The sequence below is a fragment of the Tachypleus tridentatus genome, chromosome 12 (assembly GCF_004210375.1).
Source record: "Tachypleus tridentatus isolate NWPU-2018 chromosome 12, ASM421037v1, whole genome shotgun sequence".
Classification (NCBI taxonomy): domain Eukaryota; kingdom Metazoa; phylum Arthropoda; class Merostomata; order Xiphosura; family Limulidae; genus Tachypleus; species Tachypleus tridentatus.
Genome location: NC_134836.1, coordinates 66,349,090 through 66,373,346, shown reverse-complemented (window position 1 = coordinate 66,373,346; position 24,257 = coordinate 66,349,090). Strand labels below are relative to the sequence as shown.

At 34.7% G+C, this 24,257-nt stretch overlaps 1 protein-coding gene and 1 long non-coding RNA gene across 5 annotated transcripts in view; one reads left to right on the top strand and one right to left on the bottom strand.

The window, feature by feature from the left end:
• The window catches only part of LOC143233455 (sodium-dependent phosphate transporter 1-B-like), a 44,685-nt gene that overhangs the window by 6,082 nt on the left and 14,346 nt on the right, over nucleotides 1-24,257 (top strand). For all 4 annotated transcript variants that reach the window (XM_076469713.1, XM_076469711.1, XM_076469710.1 and 1 more), the window contains exons 2-3: nucleotides 9,653-9,887; nucleotides 12,129-12,230. In XM_076469713.1, the coding sequence (XP_076325828.1) occupies nucleotides 9,692-9,887; nucleotides 12,129-12,230 (298 nt within the window). In that variant the 5' untranslated portion in view covers nucleotides 9,653-9,691. The remainder of the gene's footprint in view (nucleotides 1-9,652; nucleotides 9,888-12,128; nucleotides 12,231-24,257) is intronic.
• Nucleotides 13,316-23,868, bottom strand: LOC143233456 (uncharacterized). Its single transcript, XR_013018172.1, has 2 exons — nucleotides 23,546-23,868; nucleotides 13,316-14,799 (listed from the first exon to the last, which is right to left on the bottom strand). It is a non-coding gene; the product is annotated as an uncharacterized LOC143233456 (long non-coding RNA).

The following is a 24,257-nucleotide window of genomic DNA, read 5'->3' as shown; positions in this document are numbered from 1 at the left end:
TTTATTTTATTGCTGGTGTTAAAAGACAACGAATTTCTAGTTTTTTAGTCTTTTTAATGTATTTAGATGACTAAATCCCCCAGTGGCTTAACGGTTAGCTTGAAGGCTTATAACGCTAAAAGCCAGGTTGTAACACCAGCTGTGAGCGTGACATACATAGCTCACAGTATGTCTTTTTCTCTTAACAACAAGCACATACAAGTTCATACTTAGGTTTTTTAAAGAATGTACTTTTCGTAATTTATTTTGAAAGGAAGTGTTAATCTTTAGGGGCTGTCAAACATACAGGTTCTTCTATTATCCAGGGGTTATCAAATGTACAAGGTAGTTGTAATCTTCAGGGGGTTATCAAACATACAAAGTAGTTGTAATCTCCAGGAGTCTGTGAAACGTACAAGGAAGTTGTAATCTTCATTGGTTTGTTAATCATACAATGTAGTTCTAATCTTCAAGAGTTATCAAATGTACAAGGTAGTCGTAATTTTCAGAGGTTGTCAAACATACCAGGTAGTTATAATTTTCAGGGGTCTGTGAAACGTAGAAGGAAGTTGCAATATTCATTGGTCTGTAAAGCATACAAGGTAACTGTAATATTACAGGGGTCTGTCAAACATACCAAGCAATTGTAATCTTCAGGAGTTGTCAAACATATAAGGTAGTTATAATCTTCAGGCAGTTGCCAAACATACAAGGTAGTTGTACTATTCAGGGGTTCGTGAAACGCATGTGGCAGTTGTAATTCATTGGTTTGTAAATCATACAACGTAGTTGTAATCTTTAAGAGTTGTCAAACGTACCAGGTTGTTATAATCTTCATTAGTTTGTAAATCATACAAGGTGATTATAATCTTACTGGTGTTGTCAATCGTACTTGGTAGGTGTAGTCTTTAGGGGTTTTCAAACATACAAAGTAGTTATAATCTTCAGGTGTCTGTCAAACATACAAGGTGGTTGTAATCTTCAAGAGTTGTCAAACATACAAAGTAGTTGTAATCTTCAGGGGTTGTCAGACGTCTGTACAAGGTGATTGTAATCTCCAGGGGTCTGTGAAACGTACAAGGAAGTTGTAATCTTCATTGGTTTGTAAATACAAGGTAATGTAATCATACACGGGTTGTCAAACGTACCAGGTAAGTGTAATCTTCAGGGTTTTCAAACATAGAAGGTAGTTGTAATTTTTAGGAGTTGTTAAATATACAATATATTTCTAATCTTCAAGGGTCAGTCAAACATTCAAGGTAGGTGTAATCTTCAATGTTTGTGAAACACACAAGGGAGTTGTAATTCTCATGGGTTTTCAAACACTCAAGGCAGTTATAATATTCAGTAAGCACAAATAACTCACTGAATGGTTTTGTGCTTACTAACAAACAAACAGCTGAAGTTTACAAACTGGTGATAGACATTTTTTTATGTGTTACAACTTTTACAGCAAATATTGAGAAATAATTTTATTTAAATTTGAAATTGTATTCCAGTTACGTATTTGACGTACATTTTTAATCTCTATAAATAATATGTTGCTTTTTTCTGTGAAGAACGTTTGTCGCAAGTGTCTTTATCAAACGCTACAAACCCTGTGTTGTTTGAAAGGCCTTTGTGTGAGGAGTCCGAATTCTGTCCTGGATTTTCCTTTCAAACTCATGCAGATAGCCCAGTTGCTTTACGCTTGTAAACGATTATAGACGAAACTATCTGTGTAATGTATCGAGTTTGCTACAGGATGGCACTATGTTATTGTATTCACATGACGACTGGTTTCGATTTTAACTTTAGTTTTTATTTGAAAAGAATTTCACAGCAACGTACACAACCCATTTGTAATTTCTTTAGAGAAATAAATATTGTCTTAAACACAATTACTGTGGAAGTTCTCGATATTATGTTGGTCTAAAATACGCATGAGCAGTTCGTTCACAACTGTTTATTTACTTGTATTTCAAGGCGGCTGGTATGGGTATCAAAACTTTTATTAAAGTAAAGTAGTGAACAACATAAAAAAGTCGAAACATTTTACGCTGCTTTATTAGTAAAAGTGTTAATTCCCATGCCTGCTATCCTGAGAAACATTTTTACTTCAAGTGGGTTTGTCGTCATCACGTATTTATTTGCTTATCACTTTGTGAATATGCATTCAGATATTTCCATGTATCAGCTAAGTTTGTTTTCATCACAAATGTGCATTTACTTTAGTTTGCAATAACTTAGCTCTGGATCGTTCCAAAGACCGATATAACCACCTAGTAGCCTTTTTTCTTTACAGAGGAACTGAGTTATTATATTACAGGACATTCTTCATCTGAGTGACAGTCGACATAAGAACTGAGATATTATTTTACTTGACATTATTCGTCTGAGTGAGAGTCGACAAAGAAAGTGAGTTATTGTTTCACAGGGCATTCTTCATCTGATGGAAAGTCGACAGAAGAATTGAATTATTATTTTACAGGACATTCTACAACTGAGTGAGAGTCGAGAGAGCGAACTGAGTTATTGTTTTACAGGACATTTTCGAAGTGGGTGATAGTCGACTGAATAACCGGGCTATTATTTTACAGTAAATTTTTCATTTGAGTGAGAGTTGACAAGGGAACTGAGGTATATTTTACAGCACATTCTTCGTCTGACTGAAAGTCGACAGAAGAATTGAGTTATTATTTTACAGTACATTGTTCAACTGAGTGAGAGTAAACAGAGGGCGTGAATTATTATTTTACAGTACATTTTACGACTGAGTGAGAGTCGACAGAGAAACTGACTTATTTTACAGGAGTTTCTTCATCTGAATGAGGGTTGACAAGGGAACTGAGGTATAATTTTACAGGACTTTCTTCATCTGACTAAGAGTTGATAGGAGAACCTAGGTATAATTAACAGAACATTCTTAAACTGAGTGAGAGTCGACAGAAGAATTGAGTTATTATTTTACAGGACATTCTTCATCTGATTGAGAGTCGATAGAAGAACTGAGGTTTTATTTTACAGAATATTCTTCAACTGAGTGAGAGTCAACACAGGGAGCACATTATTATTTTACAGGACATTCTTCAACTGAGTGAGAATCGACAGAGGAACTGAGTTATTTTTTACACGGGATTTGTCATCCGAGTGAGAGTCGACAGAAGAACTGAGTTATTATTTTACAGCACATTCTTCAACTGAGTGAGAGCCAACAGAAGAACTGGGTTTTTATTTTACAGCACATTCTTCAACTGAGTGAGAGCCAACAGAGAAACCAAGTTATTATTTTTCAGGGCATCCTTGATATGAGTTTGAATTGATAGGAGAAGTGAGTTATTATTTTACAGGACATTCTACATCTCATTGAAAGTCGACAGAAGAATTGTGTTATTTCACATGACATTCTAGAACTGAATAGGAATTGACAGATAGAGTGAGTTATTGTTTAACAGGACATTCTTGAAGTGAGTTAGAGTCAACTGAATAACTGAGTTATTATTTTACAGTTCATTCTTCATTTGAGTGAGAGTCGACAGAGGAACTCAGTTATTATTTTACAGGACAATCTTCAATTGAGTGGGAGTCGTCAGAAGAGCTTAGTTATTATTTTACAGGACATTCTTCACCTGAGTGAGAGTCTACAGACCAACTGAATTATTATATTTACAGCACATTCTTCATCTTTGTGAGAGTCTACATAGGAACTGAGTTTTAATTTTACAGGACATTCTTCATCTGAGTGGGAGTGGATGGAAGAACTGAGTCATTTTTTAAAGAGCATTCTACATCTGATTAAAAGTCTACAGAAGAATTGAGTTATATTTTACAGGACATATTTCAGCTGAATCAGAGTCAACAGAAGAACTGAGTTATTATTTTATAGGACATTCTTCAAGTGAGTGAGAGTTGACAGAGGAATTGAGTTATTATTTTAGAGGACATTTTTTATCTGAGTGAGAGTTGACAGAGAAAATGACTTATTATTTTACAAGAGTTTCTTCATCTGAATGAGATTTGACAAGGGAACTGAGGTATAATTTTACAGGAGTTTCTTCATCTGACTGAGAGTTTACAGGAGAACTGAGTTATAATTTACAGAACATTCTTCAACTGAGTGAGAGTCGACAGAAAAACCAAGTTATTATTTTACAGGATATTTTTCATCTGAGTGAGAGCCATTAGAAGAAGTAAATTATTATATTACAAAACATTCTTCATCTGAGTGAGAGTCGACAGAGGAACTGAGTTATTATTTTACAGTACATTCTACATATGACTGAAAATCAAAAGAATAATTGAGTTATTATTTTACAGGACATTCCTTAACTGCATGAGAGGTGACAGAGGGAGCGAGTTGTTATTTTACTTTACATTCTTCAATTGAGTGAGAGTCAACAGAAGAACTGAGTTATTATTTAATAGGACATTCTTGAAGTGAGTGAGAGTTGACAGAAGAACAGAGTTATTATTTTACAGTACATTCTTCATCTTAGTGACAGTGAAAGAGGAACTGAATTACTATTTTACAGGGCATTTTTCATATGAGTGAGAGTCAACAGGGGAACTGAGTTTTTATATTAGAGGATGTTATTCAACTGAGTGAGAGTCGCCAGAAGGTTTAAGTTATTATTTTACAGAACATTCTTCATCTGAGAGAGAGTCGACAGAGGAACTGAGTTATTATTTTACAGGATATTCTTTAATTCCGTGAGAGTCGACAAAAGAACTGAGTTATTTTTTCGCAGTCATTCTGCTTCTGAGTTGGAGTTGACACAAGATCTGAGTTATTATTTTACAGAACATTCTACTTTTGAGTGAGATTTTGAGAAAAGATCTGAGTTATTATATTACAGGACATTTTTTTTATCTGAGTGAGAGTCGATTAGGGATCTTAGTTATTATTTTACAGGACATTCTTCATCTGAGTGAGAATCGAGAAAAGAAGTGAGTTATTATTTTAGAGAACATACTTAATCTGAGTGAGAATCGACTGAAAAACTGACTAATTATTTTACAGGACATTCTTAATCTGAGTGACAGTTGACAGGAGAACTGGGTTATAATATACAGAACATTCTTCTGAGTGAGAGTCGTTAGAAGAACTGAGTTATTATATTACAAGACATTCTTTATCGGAGTGAGAATTTACTGAAATACTGAGTAATTTTTTTACAGACGATTCTTTAACTGAGTGAGAGTCAACAGGGGAACTGAGTTTTTATATTAGAGGATGTTATTCAACTGAGTGAAAGTCGCCAGAAGGTTTGAGTTATTATTTTACAGAACATTCTTCATCTGAGAGAGAGTCGACAGAGGAACTGAGTTATTATATTACAGGACATTCTTCAACTGAGTGAAAGTCGACAGAGTAACTGAGTTATTATTTTACAGGACATTCTTTAATTCCATGAGAGTTGACAAAAGAACTGAGTTATTTTTTCACAGATCATTCTGCTTCTGAGTTGGAGTTGACACAAGATCTGAGTTATTATTTTACAGAACATTCTTTACCTGAATGAGAGTCAACACAAAAACTATGTTATTATTTTATCGGACATTCTTCATCTGAGTGAGAGTCCACAGAGTTACTCAGGTATAATTTTACAGGACATTCTTAATCTGAGTGACAGTTGACAGGAGAACTGGGTTATAATGTACAGAATATTCTTCAACTTATTTAAAGTCGACAGAAGAATTGAGTTAGGAGAAGTGAGTTATTATTTTATAGGACATTCTACATCTCATTGAAAGTCAACAGAAGAATTGTGTTATTTCACATGACATTCTAGAACTGAATAGGAATTGACAGATCGAGTGAGTTATTGTTTAACAGGACATTCTTGAAGTGAGTTAGAGTCAACTGAATAACTGAGTTATTATTTTACAGTTCATTCTTCATTTGAGTGAGAGTCGACAGAGGAACTCAGTTATTATTTTACAGGACAATCTTCAATTGAGTGGGAGTTGTCAGAAGAGCTTAGTTATTATTTTACAGGACATTCTTCATCTGAGTGAGAGTCTACAGACCAACTGAATTATTATATTTACAGCACATTCTTCATCTTTGTGAGAGTCTACAGAGGAACTGAGTTTTAATTTTACAGGACATTCTTCATCTGAGTGGGAGTGGATGGAAGAACTGAGTCATTTTTTAAAGAGCATTCTACATCTGATTGAAAGTCGACAGAAGAATTGAGTTATATTTTACAGGATATATTTCAGCTGAATCAGAGTCAACAGAAGAACTGAGTTTTTATTTTACTTGACATTATTCATCTGAATGAGAGTTGACAGAGGAACTGAGTTATTATTTTATAGGACATTTTTGAAGTGAGTGAGAGATGACAGAAGAACAGTGTTATTATTTTACAGTACATTCTTCATCTCAGTAACAGTGAAAGAGGAACAGTGTTATTATTTTACAGTACATTCTTCATCTCAGTAACAGTGAAAGAGGAACTGAGTTATTATTTACAGAACCTTCTACATCTGAGTGAGAATTGACAAGGGAACTGAGGTATAATTCACAAACATTCTTCAACTGAGTGAGAGTCGACAGAAGAATTGAGTTATTATTTTACAGGACATTTTTCAACTGATTGAGAGTTGCCAGAAGGTTTGAGTTATTATTTTACAGAACATTCTTCATCTGAGAGAAAGTCGACAGAGGAACTGAGTTATTATTTTACAGGACATTCTTCAACTGAGTGAAAGTTGACAGAAGAACAGAGTTATTATTTTACATTACATTCTTCATCTTAGTGACAGTGAAAGAGGAATTGAATTACTATTTTACAGGGCATTCTTCATATGAGTGAGAGTCAACAGGGGAACTGAGTTTTTATATTAGAGGATGTTATTCAACTGAGTGAGAGTCGCCAGAAGGTTTGAGTTATTATTTTACAGAACATTCTTCAACTGAGTGAAAGTCGACAGAGTAACTGAGTTATTATTTTACAGGACATTCTTTAATTCCATGAGAGTCGACAAAAGAACTGAGTTATTTTTTCACAGATCATTCTGCTTCTGAGTTGGAGTTGACACAAGATCTGAGTTATTATTCTACAGGACATTCTTAATCTGAGTGACAGTTGACAGGAGAAGTGGGTTATAATGTACAGAACATTCTTCAACTTATTTAAAGTCGACATAAGAATTGAGTTATTATTTTACAGAACTTTCTTCATCTGAATGAGAGTCAATTATGGAACAGAGTTATTATTTTATATTACATTTTTCATATGAGTGGGAGTTCATAGGAGAACTGAGTTATTATATTACAGGTCATTCTTCATCTGAGTGAGAGTCGACAGAGGAACATACTTATTATTTTACAGGACTTTCTTCAACTGATTGAAAGTTGACAGAAGAACTGAGTTATTATTTTTCAGGGCATTCTTGATTTGAGTTTGAGTTGATAGGAGAACTGAGTTATTATTTCACAGGACATTATACATCTCATTGCAAGCAGAAGAATTGTAATATTTTATATGACATTCTAGAACTGAGTAGGAATTGACAGAGAGAGTGAGTTATTGTTTTACAGGACATTTTTGAAGTGAGTGAGAGTAGAGTGAATAACTGAGTTATTATTTTAGAGGACATTTTTTATCTGAGGGAGAGTTGACAGAGAAAATGACTTATTATTTTACACGACATTCTTCATCTGAGTGAGAGTCGACAGACTAACTGAGTTATTATATTTACAGCACATTCTTCACCTTTGTGAAAGTCTACACAGGAACTGAGTTTTAATTTTACAGGACTATCTTTATCTGAGTGGGAGTGGATGGAAGAACTGAGTTATTTTTTTAATGGAGCATTCTTCCACTGAGTGAGAGTTGACAGAGGGAGTGAGTTATTAATTTACATTACATTCTTCATCTGAGTGAGAGTCAACAGATTAACTGAGTTATTATTTTATAGGACATTCTTCAAGTGAGTGAGAGTTGACAGAGGAATTGAGTTATTATTTTAGAGGACATTTTTTATCTGAGTGAGAGTTGACAGAGAAAATGACTTATTATTTTACAAGAGTTTCTTCATCTGAATGAGATTTGACAAGGGAACTGAGGTATAATTTTACAGGAGTTTCTTCATCTGACTGAGAGTTTACAGGAGAACTGAGTTATAATTTACAGAACATTCTTCAATTCTTCAACTGAGTGAGAGTCGACAGAAAAACCGAGTTATTATTTTACAGGGTATTTTTCATCTGAGTGAGAGCCGTTAGAAGAAGTAACTTATTATATTACAAAACATTCTTTATCTGAGTGAGAGTCGACAGAGGAACTGAGTTATTATTTTACAGTACATTCTACATATGACTGAAAGTCAAAAGAATAATTGAGTTATCATTTTACAGGACATTCCTTAACTGCATGAGAGGTGACAGAGGGAGCGAGTTGTTATTTTACTTTACATTCTTCAATTGAGTGAGAGTCAACAGAAGAACTGAGTTATTATTTAATAGGACATTCTTGAAGTGAGTGAGAGTTGACAGAAGAACAAAGTTATTATTTTACAGTACATTCTTCATCTTAGTGACAGTGAAAGAGGAACTGAATTACTATTTTACAGGGCATTTTTCATATGAGTGAGAGTCAACAGGGGAACTGAGTTTTTATATTAGAGGATGTTATTCAACTGAGTGAGAGTCGCCAGAAGGTTTGAGTTATTATTTTACAGAACATTCTTCATCTGAGAGAGAGTCGACAAAGGAACTGAGTTATTATTTTACAGGATATTCTTTAATTCCATGAGAGTCGACAAAAGAACTGAGTTATTTTTTCGCAGTCATTCTGCTTCTGAGTTGGAGTTGACACAAGATCTGAGTTATTATTTTACAGAACATTCTACTTTTGAGTGAGATTTTGAGAAAGATTTGAGTTATTATATTACAGGACATTTTTTTATCTGAGTGAGAGTCGATTAGGGATCTTAGTTATTATTTTACAGGACATTCTTCATCTGAGTGAGAATCGAGAAAAGAAGTGAGTTATTATTTTAGAGAACATACTTAATCTGAGTGAGAATCGACTGAAAAACTGACTAAATATTTTACAGGGCATTTTTGAACTGAGTGAGAGTCAACAGAAGAACTGAGTTATTGTTTTACAGAACATTCTTCTGAGTGAGAGTCGTTAGAAGAACTGAGTTATTATATTACAGGACATTCTTTATCGGAGTGAGAATTTACTGAAATACTGAGTAATTTTTTACAGACGATTCTTTAACTGAGTGAGAGTCAACATGGGAACTGAGTTGTTGTTTTAGAGGACGCTATTCAACTGAGTGAGAGTTGCCAGAAGGTTTGAGTTATTATTTTACAGAACATTCTCTATCTGAGTGAGAATCGAGAAATGAAGTGAGTTATTATTTTACAGGTCATTTTTCATCTGACTGAGAGTTGACAGGAGAACTGAGTTATTATTTTACATTATATTCTTCATCTGAGTGATAGTCAACAGAGGAATTGGATTTTTATTTTACAGGACCTTCTTCAACTGAGTGAGTTGACAGAAGAATTGAATTATTATTATACAGAACATTCTTTAACTGATTGATAGTTGACAGAGGAAGTAAATTTTTATTTTACAGGACATTTGTCTACCAGTTGAGAGATAAGAAAACATTAAAATTATTTTCATTTTGTTATTATTATCATAGAAGAAATAAATTTTATTTACAGGAACCAGCTCTTCATCTAGTTACCTAAGATACAGCCAATATGCTAGAGCCACAGGCTCCAGAGGTAGTGTGGATCGTTGTGGTAGCCTTTCTTATCTCCTTTCTTCTTGCTTTTGGAGTGGGAGCAAATGATGTTGCTAACTCTTTTGGAACATCGGTGGGTGCCAAGGTCCTAACATTACGTCAAGCTTGCTTTCTGGCTGCTATTTTTGAGATGCTTGGGGCTATTCTTATTGGTAAGTTTGATAATGTGTTAAGTCAAATGTTTGTTGGAAAGCAGTGAATACTAATCTTGTATCAAAAGTGTATTCTGTTCCTATGTATTGAAAGATTCAATTTAATTATCCCACTTTTAGGGGTGGCATCACTGAACCATAGTTGTTAACAGCCTCCCTTTCCTTCTCTGAACATCATGTGGCAGTGTTGTTCTGCTTTGACCTTTGCTTCTTTCCCTTTTCACTTTTTGTATTAAATTTTTGGACATTACCTATGGGATAACCTGATATGAGTAAATAACCTGTGTTTTTTTTCCTTCCTTCCCTGTACTTTAACTCAACATGTTTAAATAACCTGTGTTTTGCTTTCCTTCGTTCTCTGTACTTTAACTTAACGTGTTTAAATAACCTGTGTTTTGTTTTTCTTTCTTCTGTGTACTTTAACTCAACATCTTTAAATAACCTGTGTTTGGTTTTTCTTCCTTTTCTGTAATTTAACTCAAACATGTTTAAACAACCTTTATTTGGTTTTGCTTTGTGACAGTTAAATTACTTTTGAAAGAGATGGAATTTTATAAATTTATGAAATCTCACAAACTTACTTTAATAGAAAGTATTGTGATTATGGCATCAGTCAAATTACCTTTCACTTTTGTTTTAAGAACAATAACCAAGTCATGGTGTTCATGTGCTGTGCTTTATTGAATACTGACTCCTGTCTGTGACATGATGTGTCAGTATTTTTTTACAATCTTCCAATCTTCTTGGATATTACCTGACAAATATTTTAAGTACTGTGTTTAGAGACTCCGTCTTTTGCTGTATAGGTTCTGGTTTATTCAGGGAGCCTTTATTTCAGTTGTGCTGTAAATAGGTACTCTATCTTCTTCTTGATAGATCCTGCAGTTTTCTGGATGTTTTTATCATTTTAAGTGGTATTGATAGTAACCCTATTTTGATCCTATCTTCTCTAGAGTAGGCTCTGGCAACTGACTTGAGTGGTAATCCCCTATTTTATGATCCTATCTTCTCTAGAGCAGGCTTTGGCAACTGATGTGAGTTGTAACTTTATTTTCTTATCTCTCTTAAGGACTGTGAATAAGTAACTTGTATTCATGGTTCTTATGCTGAAACAGTTTTGTCACTTAAGAGAGTCTACCTTTAATAAGTGAAAGGTCATTCTATAGAGATATTTTAAATTATTAACAGACTTCATATTGATAGCATTACTTTATTTCTGGCCACTTTGAAATCTATAATACACTTAGTTATTTAGTCATCTTACAGCCATTAATTTAATTCTTTTCCATTATAAGTTCCATTCAGAACATCAGTAGTTCTTTATGTATTGAAATTTGCTTTGTAAAAAGTATGATGTGTCCTAGTTTATTACGGATGGTTGCCAAAATAAATTACCCCTTGGATATTTGTGATGTCTGTTCTTCATGAAGTGTATACAGCTTAGCAGCTCAGGTGAGCAGCAAATTAGTGTAACTTAGCAGCTCAGTTGAGCAGGAAATTGGTGTAGGTTAGCAACTCAGATGAACAGGAAATTGGTGTAACTTAGCAGCTCAGGTGAACAGGAAATTGGTGTAACTTAGCAGCTTAGATGAGCAGACAATTAATGTAATTTAACAGCTCAGATGAGCAGGAAATTGGGATATTTTAGCAGGTCAGTTGAGCAGGAATATGGTGTAGGTTAGCAGCTCAGGTGAGCGAGAAAGTAGTGCAACTTTACAGCTCAGGTGAGCAGGAAATTGGTGTAGGTTAGCAGCTCAGGTGAGCAGGAAATTAGTGTAACTTAGCAACTCAGATGAACAAGAAATTGGTGTAACTTAGCAGGTCAGTTGAGCAGGAATATGGTGTAGGTTAGCAGCTCAGGTGTGCAAGAAATTAGTGTAACTTAGCAGCTCATGTGAGCAGGAAATTGGTGTAGGTTAGCAGCTCAGGTGAACAGGAAATTGGTGTAACTTAGCAGCTTAGATGAGCAGAAAATTAATGTAATTTAACAGCTCAGATGAGCAGGAAATTGGGATATTTTAGCAGCTCAGGTGAGAAAGAAATTAGTATAACTTAGCAACTTAGGTGAGCAATAAATTAGCGTAACTTAGCAACTTAGGTGAGCAATAAATTAGCGTAACTTAGCAGCTCAGGTGAGCAGGAAATTAGCGTAACTTAGCAGCTCAGGTGAGCAGGAAATTAATGTATTTTAACAGCTCAGGTTTAATCTTTAATAAAATGTACTGTATATTGTTTGTTCAGGTTATAAAGTTTCAGACACAGTGAGAAAAGGAATTTTTCCAGTAGAAATGTATGAAGGAGCAGAACGAGAGCTTTTATTAGGAAATTTGGCTGCTTTGATAGGTAAGTCCACGAGAAAATATTCTTAAACTGATCAAATAAAGATAATTAATCTGGTTTGTCAGTTATTAACATTAACTTGATTCATCAGGTATTATAGTATAGGATACAATATGCTGTTGACAGGTAGTTTGTGTGACATTATATCAGACTAACTTTGTGTGCTTGACTATAAGCTGACTTAATGAGGTCATTTACCTTTTATCTTTCAATTTAAGTACTATGGTTTTTTTATTTTATATCCAATAAAGATAATTTTAAGTTACTGACATTGAAATGTTACAGAGATTTGTGTTCTGTTGTTTGACAATTTTAATATTCAAAGCATCAAAAGAGAAGGATTTAACTTTAAATGTAAGAGATTCTGTGGATATAAAAGTAGCACTAGCAGGAGAAGATATGAAAAGCTACACTACAGAATATTTAAAACTAAAAGGAGAGAATATTTTGCACCAATATTACAAATTTCTCTTTTCATCAAGGGAAAATGGAAAGTACAATCTGTGATGTAGAGGCCTAATGTATTCTTTGGTTGATCATGCCCTCTGATGTGGACTGCAATTACACCTATTCAGGGCTCATCAGCAAATAAAAAATACAGTTTGGCCTATTATATTGTTGATATGTAAATAATATTGATGGATTGTTTAAACCTTTTAAACTCAACATAGGGTGACCTAAATTAATTTAAGTGTATAATAATATTGTGATATTGTGCTAAATTATTATTTGATACTATATGATGGATCAGTTGTTTCATGATGTTATTAAAGATTTCTTTTCATAAAAAATAAAATTAAAAATATTATCTATGACACAAAGGACTAATATATTCTAGCACTTTTTGGTTTATCTGTAAATTAACCCCAGAAGTTCATTCCTCTTATAGAGCATCTTTTTAATTTTGTCTTTTTCAAATGACAAATTTGTTTTAGATAGTTTTGGCAAAGCTAAACCTTATTTAGAAATATATCTTTCCCAACCTCTAGTTATATAATGATTCTAACTAATTTACTCTTTCACAAAACCATTTTTAACTGAAAACACCACAGAGGATATACAAAGGTGAATATATTGCTGCCCTGACTATAGCTTATTATTGCAAGTGTTTTGCTCTTTTCGAACTTATGTATTATTGAATATGAAGAAATTACTCATACTTAAGGAATAACCTGAGTTGACGGGTGTAGGAGAAGTACTCAGGACGAGAGGCTGACTGTTTGTTCAATGGTTTATTTACACTTATTGTACCATACAAGTAATGTTGGCAGTATCTTGGCAAGGAGAAACGGTCATGACCAGAAGTCTCTGTGAATGAGGTAATGTTGGCAGTATCTTGGCAAGGGGAAACATTGGTCATGATTGCAAGTCTCTGTGAATGAGGTAATGTCAGCAGTATCTCAGCAAGGAGAAGTGTTGGCCGTAACCACAAGTCTCTGTAAATGAGGTAGTGTTGGCAGTATCTCAGCAAGGAGAAATGTTTGTCATAACCAGAAGTTTCTGTGAATGAGATAAATCTAATGTTCTAATGTGTAGAAAAATAAAAAGTAGAATGCTTCCTGAATCACTGTGGGCTTGGAATGGTTGGTCTCAAGAACAGTAGTTACCTATAGGCTTGGAGTGGTTGGTCTCAAGCACAGTAGTTGATGGTGGGCCTGGAATGGTTGGTCTCAAGAACAGTAGTTGACTGTAGGCTTGGAATGGTTGGTCTCAAGAACAGTAGTTTACTGTGGGCTTGGAATGGTTGGTCTCAAGAACAGTAGTTGACTGTGAGCTTTGACTCCAGCTATCATAAAGTTAGCCAAACTGGGCAGACTTGATCTTGATGAAATTCAAGCAATCCATCAGGTTCACTTCAAGGCGGGATGTATCATCACAAGTATGATCTGTGGCATTTGTACAGTTAGGAATACCCTGGGATATCATCAGTAGATTGACATTTTGATGGGAAAGTTTGTCAAGGAATCCCTATTTTTGTCACAATAAGGTATCAAGTGGTAACTTCAAACCAGTTGCAAGAAAGGAAGAAGGCTGCAATGGCAACTTCTATAGCTATGGTCTGGGTGAGCCATTCCATCAAGGTACTTCAACTACATTGAGTTTGGGACATGTAGTGTAACTAGCCACCCATACATATCAGCACTTTAATGTGACTACACTGGTTTTCTGTTGACAAACAGTGACACTCTGTTCCTACTAAGATTTTTATGCCACCTACTATTGTAGTGATGCTTACACTGAGATATTGTTCTAGAAGAGAGGAACAAAATGTATCATTTGGGTGTAACGTGGTGAATTAGTTTCAATTGAGCTGTTGGTAATTTTTGTTAAACAACAAGTTATTTAATAATAGCATGAGAACCAACAGCACCCATTTTGTGATGAGAAGCACTGTGGGTAAGGTTATAAGTTTCGATCAACAGGTCAAGTACAACCAATAGTAACCAGAAAATACTTTTAAAATTAACATAAAAAAGAAGTTAGGCTTGACAACCAACTTAGGGAGACAGGTGGCAGTGAAAGGTTTGGTGGTCATTGTAGCTCTTCTGGTTGGTTGAAGCATGTTGTATATCTGTAAGGGTAGAGTAAATATAGCTAACTAAGACTAGCATTAACACTGGGATGACATCAGCTACACAATATCTGAAAACAATTACATCTAATTTCATGTTGGAATTAACGTACAGTTAAAGTATGTAACTATCTTGGTAGTATTCAACAATAAAACTCTTTATTAGCGTACAGTTAAAGTCTATAACAATCTTAAGTATTAAACAATAAAACATTTTATTAACTTACAGCTAAAGTCTATAACAATCTTGATAGTATTAAAGAATAAAATTGTTTATCATTCTACAGTTAAAGTGTGTAACTATTTTGATAGTAGTCAGCAATAAAACTGTTTATTAACTTAAAGTTAAAGTCTCTGACTATCTTGGTATTATTAAACAATAAAACTGTTTATTAAATTACAGTTATAAAGCCTGTAACAATATTGATAGTATTAAATAATAAAACTGTTTATTAACGTACACTTGTACACTATAACAATCTTGATAGTATTAAATAATAAAACTATTTACGTACAATTAAAGTGTGTAACTGTTTTGATAGTATCAAATAATGAAACGTTTTATTAACGTACAGTTAAAGTTAGTAACTATCTTAGTAGTATTAACTTACAGTTATAAAGTCTGTAACAATAGTGACAGTACTAAATAATAAAACTGTTTATTAATGTACAGTGAAAGTCTAAATATCTTTATAGTATTAAACAATAAAACTCTTTATTAACGTACAATTAAAGTGAGTAATTATCTTGATACACTTAAACAATAAAACTGTTCATTGACGTACAGTTAAAGTCTGTGACAATTTTGGTAGTATTAAACAATAAAACTGTTAGTGAAAACCAACATTTGTTAAGCTACTGGTAACTCTTCTCTTGACTTCCCTTTATGTTAGTAGGGTACAAGTATTTCTGTTTGTTAGTCTGGTGACTTCACATGCAGCTAACGCCAATTTTAGAACTACGCTGGAAAGTTATGTAATCTATTTTTATCACTTTTTTTATCTTTTTCGTTGCGACCTACATTGAAACAGATCCAGTAGTGAATATCACAGCTGCATAATATGGAGTTACAAAGTCTACTACATTTAGATGCGGTTTGTGGAAAAATTATGATACATATTTGAAACATAGGTATATTAAACTTGTGAAATTTTTCAAATGGGATGCGAAAGAATTTAGCAATGTATTTCACAGCGTTTTAAGTGTTAGTTAGGGTTAGATCACGTAATGCAGAATGAACGGAGGTTAGTATTCTTGCTATAAACATTAGTTCTAGTAGTGGTCATACAGTCTGGTTCATGTAACTGTAGTGGAGAGTGAACAGACCTTGTTATCCTGGCTATAAACAGTAGGTATAGTGGTAGTCATACAGTCTGGTTCATGTAATTATAGTGGAGAGTGAACAGACATTGGTATTCTTGCTATAAACAATAGATACGGTATTGGTCTTACAGTCCGGTTCATGTAGCTGTAGTAGAGAGCGAACAGACTTTGGTATCCTTGTTATAAACAGAAGGTACGGTTGTGGTCAGACAGTCTGGTTCATGTAACTGTAGTGGAGAGTGAACAGAGTTTAACATCTTTGCTATAAACAGTAGTTTTTATTACAGAAACATCCAGATCTGATCTAAATGTAGTTCCACTTCTCAGTTTGAACTGTAATAATAGTAAGTGATCGAGCTCAGATTTTCATTTGGAATTAAAATAAATAGAAAAAATGGCGAGAGATAATAAACAGAAAAGAAGAGACACTTGGTTCTTCAAGTCTGTTCTAGAAAATAATGAACTTTAAACACCTCACTTTGTTGCTTATAAGAAACCCTTTTCTTCCTGTAGCATCCTCTGAATCCGTTCCATTTAATCCATATTAGTTGACGCGGATAGCCCTCGTGTAGCTTTGCGCGAAATTCAAAACAAACAAACGACGTTAGTCCCTTCTGAACACTTGCCAATAAACCCATGTTAGTCCTCTGAAGACATTTTAGTGGGTTAATATTAGTCCCCGTTTTAACACTTTCCAGTAAGTCCATATCGTTTGCATACTTTTTCATTTAAGGAGGTCGAAACTGCACATTTTATTTTCAAATGTGGGTTAATTGGTAATGTGTATAAAGCCGTCATAATGTTCATTTATTTGTAGTAATTATGTGTATAAGTACTCTCTAAAGTTGTATTAGCAACACAGCACTGTCATGATGGCTTGAGATCCTTTCCTACAATCACGCTATTAAATGTCTTTCAAACTATAGTAAACTTGTGATCCCAATTATAATAATTCAAATGTATTACCTTGTTTATAGTATATTTGTCCAACTTACCACTTGATCCAAGTCATTTTCTATATATCTCTATACAGCTAGAAATGCCCAAGTTTAAGTAAACTTTTCTAACTTAGTAATGTCTGTATGAACGTCATTAATGTAACTGAAGAAGACAAAGATACATCACAATAAGTCTCTCTCACTGGTTCCATAATTAACAATTTATTGTCAGTGGCGGCGCCAAGGGGGGACTTGGGGTAGCTTGAGCCCCTCCCAAAACGAACCAAGCCCCCTCAGCCCCCCAATATTGTTATCTACATATATTCATAAAATATGGAAAACACAAACGTCGTTGTTGCTTAACAATAAACATCAAAGAGACATAGATCTGTAGAACTCAACGTCTTCATTAAGACGGAAGTATGTGTCATGCATCCCATAACAACGTACTGAATGCACTGAAACTCATGCGTTGTATTGCCGCTCCCTCTGTAATGCCATTCTATCTTGAGCTTTGACGAAGATTAGACTATGTCTTTATGTTATATTTCTTTTGATTTGTAACTTTACTCTTAATGGTATATTAAATGTTCAATCTAAGTTAATATTGATTTTTATTATTATTATGTATTACCTTGGGTGGAATTTAGGTAAGCTTTCTCTTTTACATATACGCATTTTTTCATAAACAGATTATTTCTAATTTGTAATAATGAATTATTAATCAGAGTATGAATTTGCATTGAAAACGTAGTTCAAAATAGAACACCTTTCTGAAATGTACCTTGGTATTTACATTATTATAATTTACCATCTATACTTCATATTGATGGCATTTTGTGAAGCCCCTCTACATTTTACCTCAGCCCCAACGAAAATATCCTGGCGCCGCCACTGTTTCATGTATCTAACCACCTTACATACTAGTTACAGTGTTTCTTTAACTCTACAGATGTGGTTTTTCTTTCATGTGGTACTTTGTAATAAACACTAAAAACACTTAATTTCTTTCGTTCATTTACATAAGATCATCCCAGAAACAGAAAGTCGACAGATAAGTAAGGAAAAATCTGTTTAGTGAATCTATTTGATAAACTTCGCTGAACTATTTGTAAATCTTCTTTTATCAAATTAAAAATATTTTCACACTACAGAAGTAAAAATTATCTGACCTGTGATCTTCAGGCGCTCTTACAACCCCTTTTAAAAGTAGGAATAGCATTAGCAACTCTCCAGTTCGTTGTCCTTGTCGAGTCGTGATACCTTATCTATTTTTAATGTCTTAATCTTTCCTTCGGTTCTGTATTTCATTTTATGAATGTATCGTAAATTTCACAAAAAAATAAATCTTTGTCCAGTCATTATGTTGCCCTAACTAGTTTATCAATTTGTATTTTCCAGTTTTAAAATCCACCATAGAAATTTAGTTTTTAGTTTCAAGGGTAACTATGGGCGATTAAAACACAAAGCATCAATTTAAACTACCTTAACAAAATTTCGAAATTAAATATTAAATTTGACTTTATATCCTAGCGGAGTATGGGTGCCGTTAATATGACTTATCCCATCTCATTAACTTGAAGTTCACCTAAGAAGGTCGAAACGTTGATCTCTGTTTTATTTTAATAAAAGTTTTAATATCCATACCATGTCACGGACCTGTAAACAATAGCACGACCGATTATATGCTACGTTTTATGTTTAGTACATTCATAATATTCAATTAGAAATTGTATCACTTTTTTGCCAAATTTTTATCACCATTTTCTTTATTTGCGTAAAACTTCTTCCAAGAATTCCCCAAAAGGAAGGATAAAAATGTTGACGATAGAGTTCACAGAAAAATGGACTTATGTTGACAACCCCTCGTTGCGTCCATGTGATCACGTGCCGTGCTATGTGTTTCAGAGAATATATGCAGTCATTGTGAATATCTAGTACGGTATAAATATTCGACAAAATGTTGATCAATAACAGATACGTAATAATATTCTTTTCTAGTTCATTAAATCTGATAAGTTTGCACATTAATTATATTAACGTAAATTTTTATCTCAAGCGATCATTTCAGCCTTACACCCATCACAAAACTGGCACAGATATGTTGACGATACAATTGCTGGATTCACATCTACAGAATCACACTTGTTTTTTCAAACACGTTAACTCCATACACCCCAACATTAAGTTCACGTGTGAACACGAAAGAAAACTAACAAAATAGGATTTCTCAACTTCAATATCACTAGAACCGATACACAATTCAAAAACAGAAAAAAAAACAAATCAACCATACTAGACTACAAAACAAAAACTCAACACATTAAGAAACCAAATAAATACAGCCACAAAACTTTGCTCACCCGATAAAATTAACGATGAAATCAACAAAATAAAACAACGCTTCATCTAAATCAACAAATTTCCTCCAAAAACTATGAAATAAATTATATGCACACACCTAGATCAACAACAAATTACAAAACCTTATACTGCTGCATACCATATGTTCCAGACATCAGCGAAAAAATAACCAACATTTGGAAAAAAATAGAACACAACATTCCATTACACACCAAATTTATTCAAAAACCAGGTACAAAACAAAAGTCCATACTATGTAAAAACTACACTTACAGATACAACACCAACATTATTTATAAAGTACAATACAACAACTGCTACGACTTTTGTATTGGAGAAACAAACAAAAATGGAAACTAGATTCAAAGACAAAAACACCAACAGACGTTTTTGAACACTGCAAATCAAATAAACACAACGTAACCATAGAGAACACCCAGATACTAAGTAAGAAAAAAATATAAACAAACGCAAAATCAAAATAGCCCTACATATACGGGCCCGGCATGGCTAAGCGTGTTAACTCGTGCGACTCGTAATCTGAGGGTCGCGGGTTCACATCCCCGTCGCGCCAAACATGCTCGCCCTTTCAGCCGTGGGGGCGTTGTAACGTGACGGTCAATCTCACTATTCGTTGGTATAAGAGTAGCCCAAGAGTTGGCGGTGGGTGGTAATGACTAGCTGCCTTCCCTATAGTCTTACACTACTAAATTAGGGACGGCTAGCACAGATAGCCCTCGAGTAGCTTTGTGCGAAATTAAAAAAACAACAACCTACATATACAACAACTAAAACCAATATAAAGAAACACCTTTATACTAATTAATAACCGTTCATCTAACTGCATTACCCCTACAATCCCAGACCTGATTACACTCTGATGTCGAGAAAACCCACTTGTAGAGAAAAATATATATGTAAATACGGACCAATACAAAGGAACACCTTTATACCTATATTAAAAATAATATAATAATAATAAAATAAATAATATAAAATTATATATTCAAACATCTAAGCACGCCCTCTACATTCCGACACTCAGTTACACAACCCCTTTCAAACATGTGGTCAGTTACCTCTTTCTTTGTGAACCTGACGATGACCGAAGAAAGTCGAAACGTTGTTCGCTCTTCTACGTAAAATATTTTCTCAACCCAAACGAGCCGTTTTAGCATAAATATTTTTCTGATTACACTCGTTCCTAAAACGTGCCCGGCAGCAGTCAGTTGCAAACTCTTTGTTAACCTGAATATGACCAAAGAAGGTCGAAACGTTGTTCTCTGCTTATATTAATAAAAGTGTTAATACTCATAGCAACCTTTCTGATAAACATTTTTATTTCAAGTGGATTTCTCGTTATCTCATTTACGTAATCATACACAAAGTTTGCGAATGTTGAAGTGGGAAGTCGTAATGCTGTACAAAGAAAGTTTAATGGATTTTAGTTTTGTAATATTTGACTTGGTTACATTTATCTTCGAGGACAGAAACATTCCATAACTGATCTGATGATAAAATAATAGCATGTTGTCGATGGAGGTACCTCCGATGTTGCTAATTGTATTGTTGCACCTCTTATTACACCATTCTTTTGTAAGGTTTAAGGTGGGTTGAAGTAATGACGTGTCTAGTGCACACTCCCACCACATGAGTTGCACTACTTATTGTACACCCTTGTGCAAATTAATTGAAACAAATGGTCATTTTACAATATTTTCAGCATGGCGGCCGGTGTAGGCTCGCTGGACCCGCTGATTTCCTTTAACAGTCATTTTTTTCACATAGACGGCGTCATTAGCTGTGTTTTGCAGTACTGTCGATCTATTTTTGGGATATATGACGAAATTTTGAGGAATATTACGTCATTCGAAATTACGTTAGAAAGGCAAGAAGACCAGTCAAAAAACAACTTCTTACCAACTCAATAAAGAAAAAACGGTATCAATGGGGTCTGAAATACAAGAACTGGATGCAAGAACAATGGAGGAAGGTGTTATTCAGTGACGAGATTCATTTCTTCGTACAGGGTCAAAGAAGTCTGCATGTTCGCAGATCTCCAGGTGAGAAACTTCGAGAATTTCCCATCAATCAGTTTGTAAAACATCCCATGAAGAAGATGTTTTGGGGCTTTTTCAGCTACTATGGCGTCGGAGGCTTACATATCGTAGAAGGTATGATGCGAGGACTACAGTACATCGAAGTTTTGCAGAGAAGAGTCGTTCCAGAATTGAAAAAGAAATTTCCAGATGGATCTTGCATTTTTCAACAAGATTTGGCTCCGTGCCACACATCGAATTTTGTGAAGAATTTTATAACTGCAACGCGAATAAAGCTGTTGGACTTGCCTGAAAACTATCCGGACATAAATCCTATTGAAAATCTTTGGGCGATTTGTAAAGAAAGACTTCGGGGAAAAGACTGTACTACGAAAGATAAGCTAGTTGAGGCCGTAATTGTGGTGTGGTACGGCGATCCAAAAATTAGTAAAGATTGCAGTCAACTCGTGGACTCAATATCAAAGAGGATTAATGATCTTCCGAAAAATAAAGGCGGTCATATGATGTATTAATTTGTGAGTAATTTTTGGATTCTCAGAAATAAAATGCAAAAAATTGAAAAAATCGTAGTTTTCCATCTTGTTTCAATTAATTTGCATAAGGGTGTACTATTATTTTGTTAGGTTTAGGCTAAATTGAATATTGAAGCCAATGACATGACGTGTCTGTTCACTCAGTGACTATATAAATTTGTAAAATGCGCTACTTATTCTTCTTCTATTAGGCTTAAGATGTTTCATAGTTGAAGCCAGTGGCATGTCTTGTGCATTATATCTGATAACCACACCTTCATCATATTGAAATGTCAGTAAGTGACATGGTGCTGAAAAGAACAGGATTAGAAATGCTTTCCCTTGAGAAACTCCAATAGAAGAACTCTCAGAATATATTTGTTCTGACCTTCCTGGCATCCAGAAAGCTGGAGGGCCAGAGGATAATGTCCTGCAGCAGTCCAGTCTCGGACAACTGAAATCTCAGACCGCTGTACGTTAGTGTGTTATATTTTTCTCCAATCTCAAACAGTTGAAATCTTAGACTGCTGTATGTTAGTGTGTTATATTTGTCATTAAAGTTATGTATTATTTTCAATAAGTATTAAAGTGTGGTCCACTGTTTCTCTTGATCATTTGAATCCAGTTTAAACTTCGATGAATTTATTCGTAACTTCTTGAAAAATGAGAAAACAATACACGTTTTCATGTGTTATATATAATGTAAGAAGACAATACAGGTTTTCATGTGTTGTATATAATCGAAGAAGACAATACCAGTTTTCATGTGTGGTGTATAACCGGAAAGAAGGTCAACTTTCTGTAGCTTCTCTCCATATTTGTCATGAATTATAAATACTGAAATCCTCTAAACAGAACTGAGGAAATAGTTTATGATGTTTTACTGGGCTCTGCCTCACATGAATGTTGAACGCATACGCATTGAACTTTTGCATATTTGTGCTGAATTCAAGAAATATAAGTCTTAGCTGAGATAACTTTAATTTAATAATGAAACATACGTTCGCATTGTTACCAGAGAGTGACCCGTCACTTCGGTCACTAATGCTAGAGCTAGTGACACAAAATGGGTTTTCAAAGATATTTAAGAACAAACACACGTGTATATAGAGGTTTTGCGTGAACCTATTAGTGTCACGTGACCACAACGAGGTTTGTAAACATACCGCCATATTGGGTGGCAAGTGTCCCTCGTGACTGAACGAGTTAACAACTGCCATATTCAGTACTATTCACATGTAAATGGATGCCGCTGGCTTTTCATCACTTGTAGCACACCTGACAGGTGCTGAAAAGGCCAGGTATGAGGAAAAAGTGAAGGAACTGGGTGTAGGAGACCCGTATATGCTCCCGCCACGTGTATCTCGGAAATATCTGTAAATTTGGTTGAATATGATCGTCATCACTGCATATGACGGCAGATCTGTACAGTATTTGACCTTCTCGTCGTCATTTGCAAAAGTAGCATCTTCGAAACAGTTCTGCTATACATATATCATGCGTGTAAGTTTCAATTTATTCAGCCTGGCTATAGATGAATTATACATACCTGACACAAAATGTTTACTACAAAGTCTGGTGTGCTCTGTGGGTGTCCAGTTTTTTCCTGTTGATAGCTGCAATCCATCGTCTTCTTCGGTCGGGATCTTTAGGAAATCTGTAGTATGACACATTTTCCACCTGTCCATGTCGATTTGAACAGTTAAATGCACAACACGAGTGTACCATCGTGCACTTTTGACTATGAATCACCCTTGTGTTGGAATATAAACACGCCGAGCGTGCCACCCATCATGGCGGTCAGCAGTAACTAGGTCAAGAGTGACGTCACACGCAAAACCTCTATATATAAATTGGGGATCTGGGAACATGGGCCGTAATTCGCCAGCCGCCAGGGATCTCCATCCTCGAGCCAAGGTCTGGCTCACTTCACTTTCGCTGCTTTCGTCCAGTTCTCCCGTCCTTCCTCTCACTCACAAATATTTTTGAAATGTTAAAAATAAAGTAAAAATTCCATGGATATTTTAAAACATTTCTCACGTAAGGGGACGAAGAGGAACTACAAAGTTCCTGAACACCCCAGTTGAGAGAGAACTCTTCTGATTTCTCTCTCTCTAAACTGAACCCCTGCCACGTTAGTTTAGTTTACATGGGCGGTTGCTAGAATGCTGTTCTCAAGTCTCTTGTTAGCGTGGGTGCCGAAAGTTACAATTGTAAGTACATTTCTTCACAACAGTTTAAAGTAACAGTTTCTACATTAG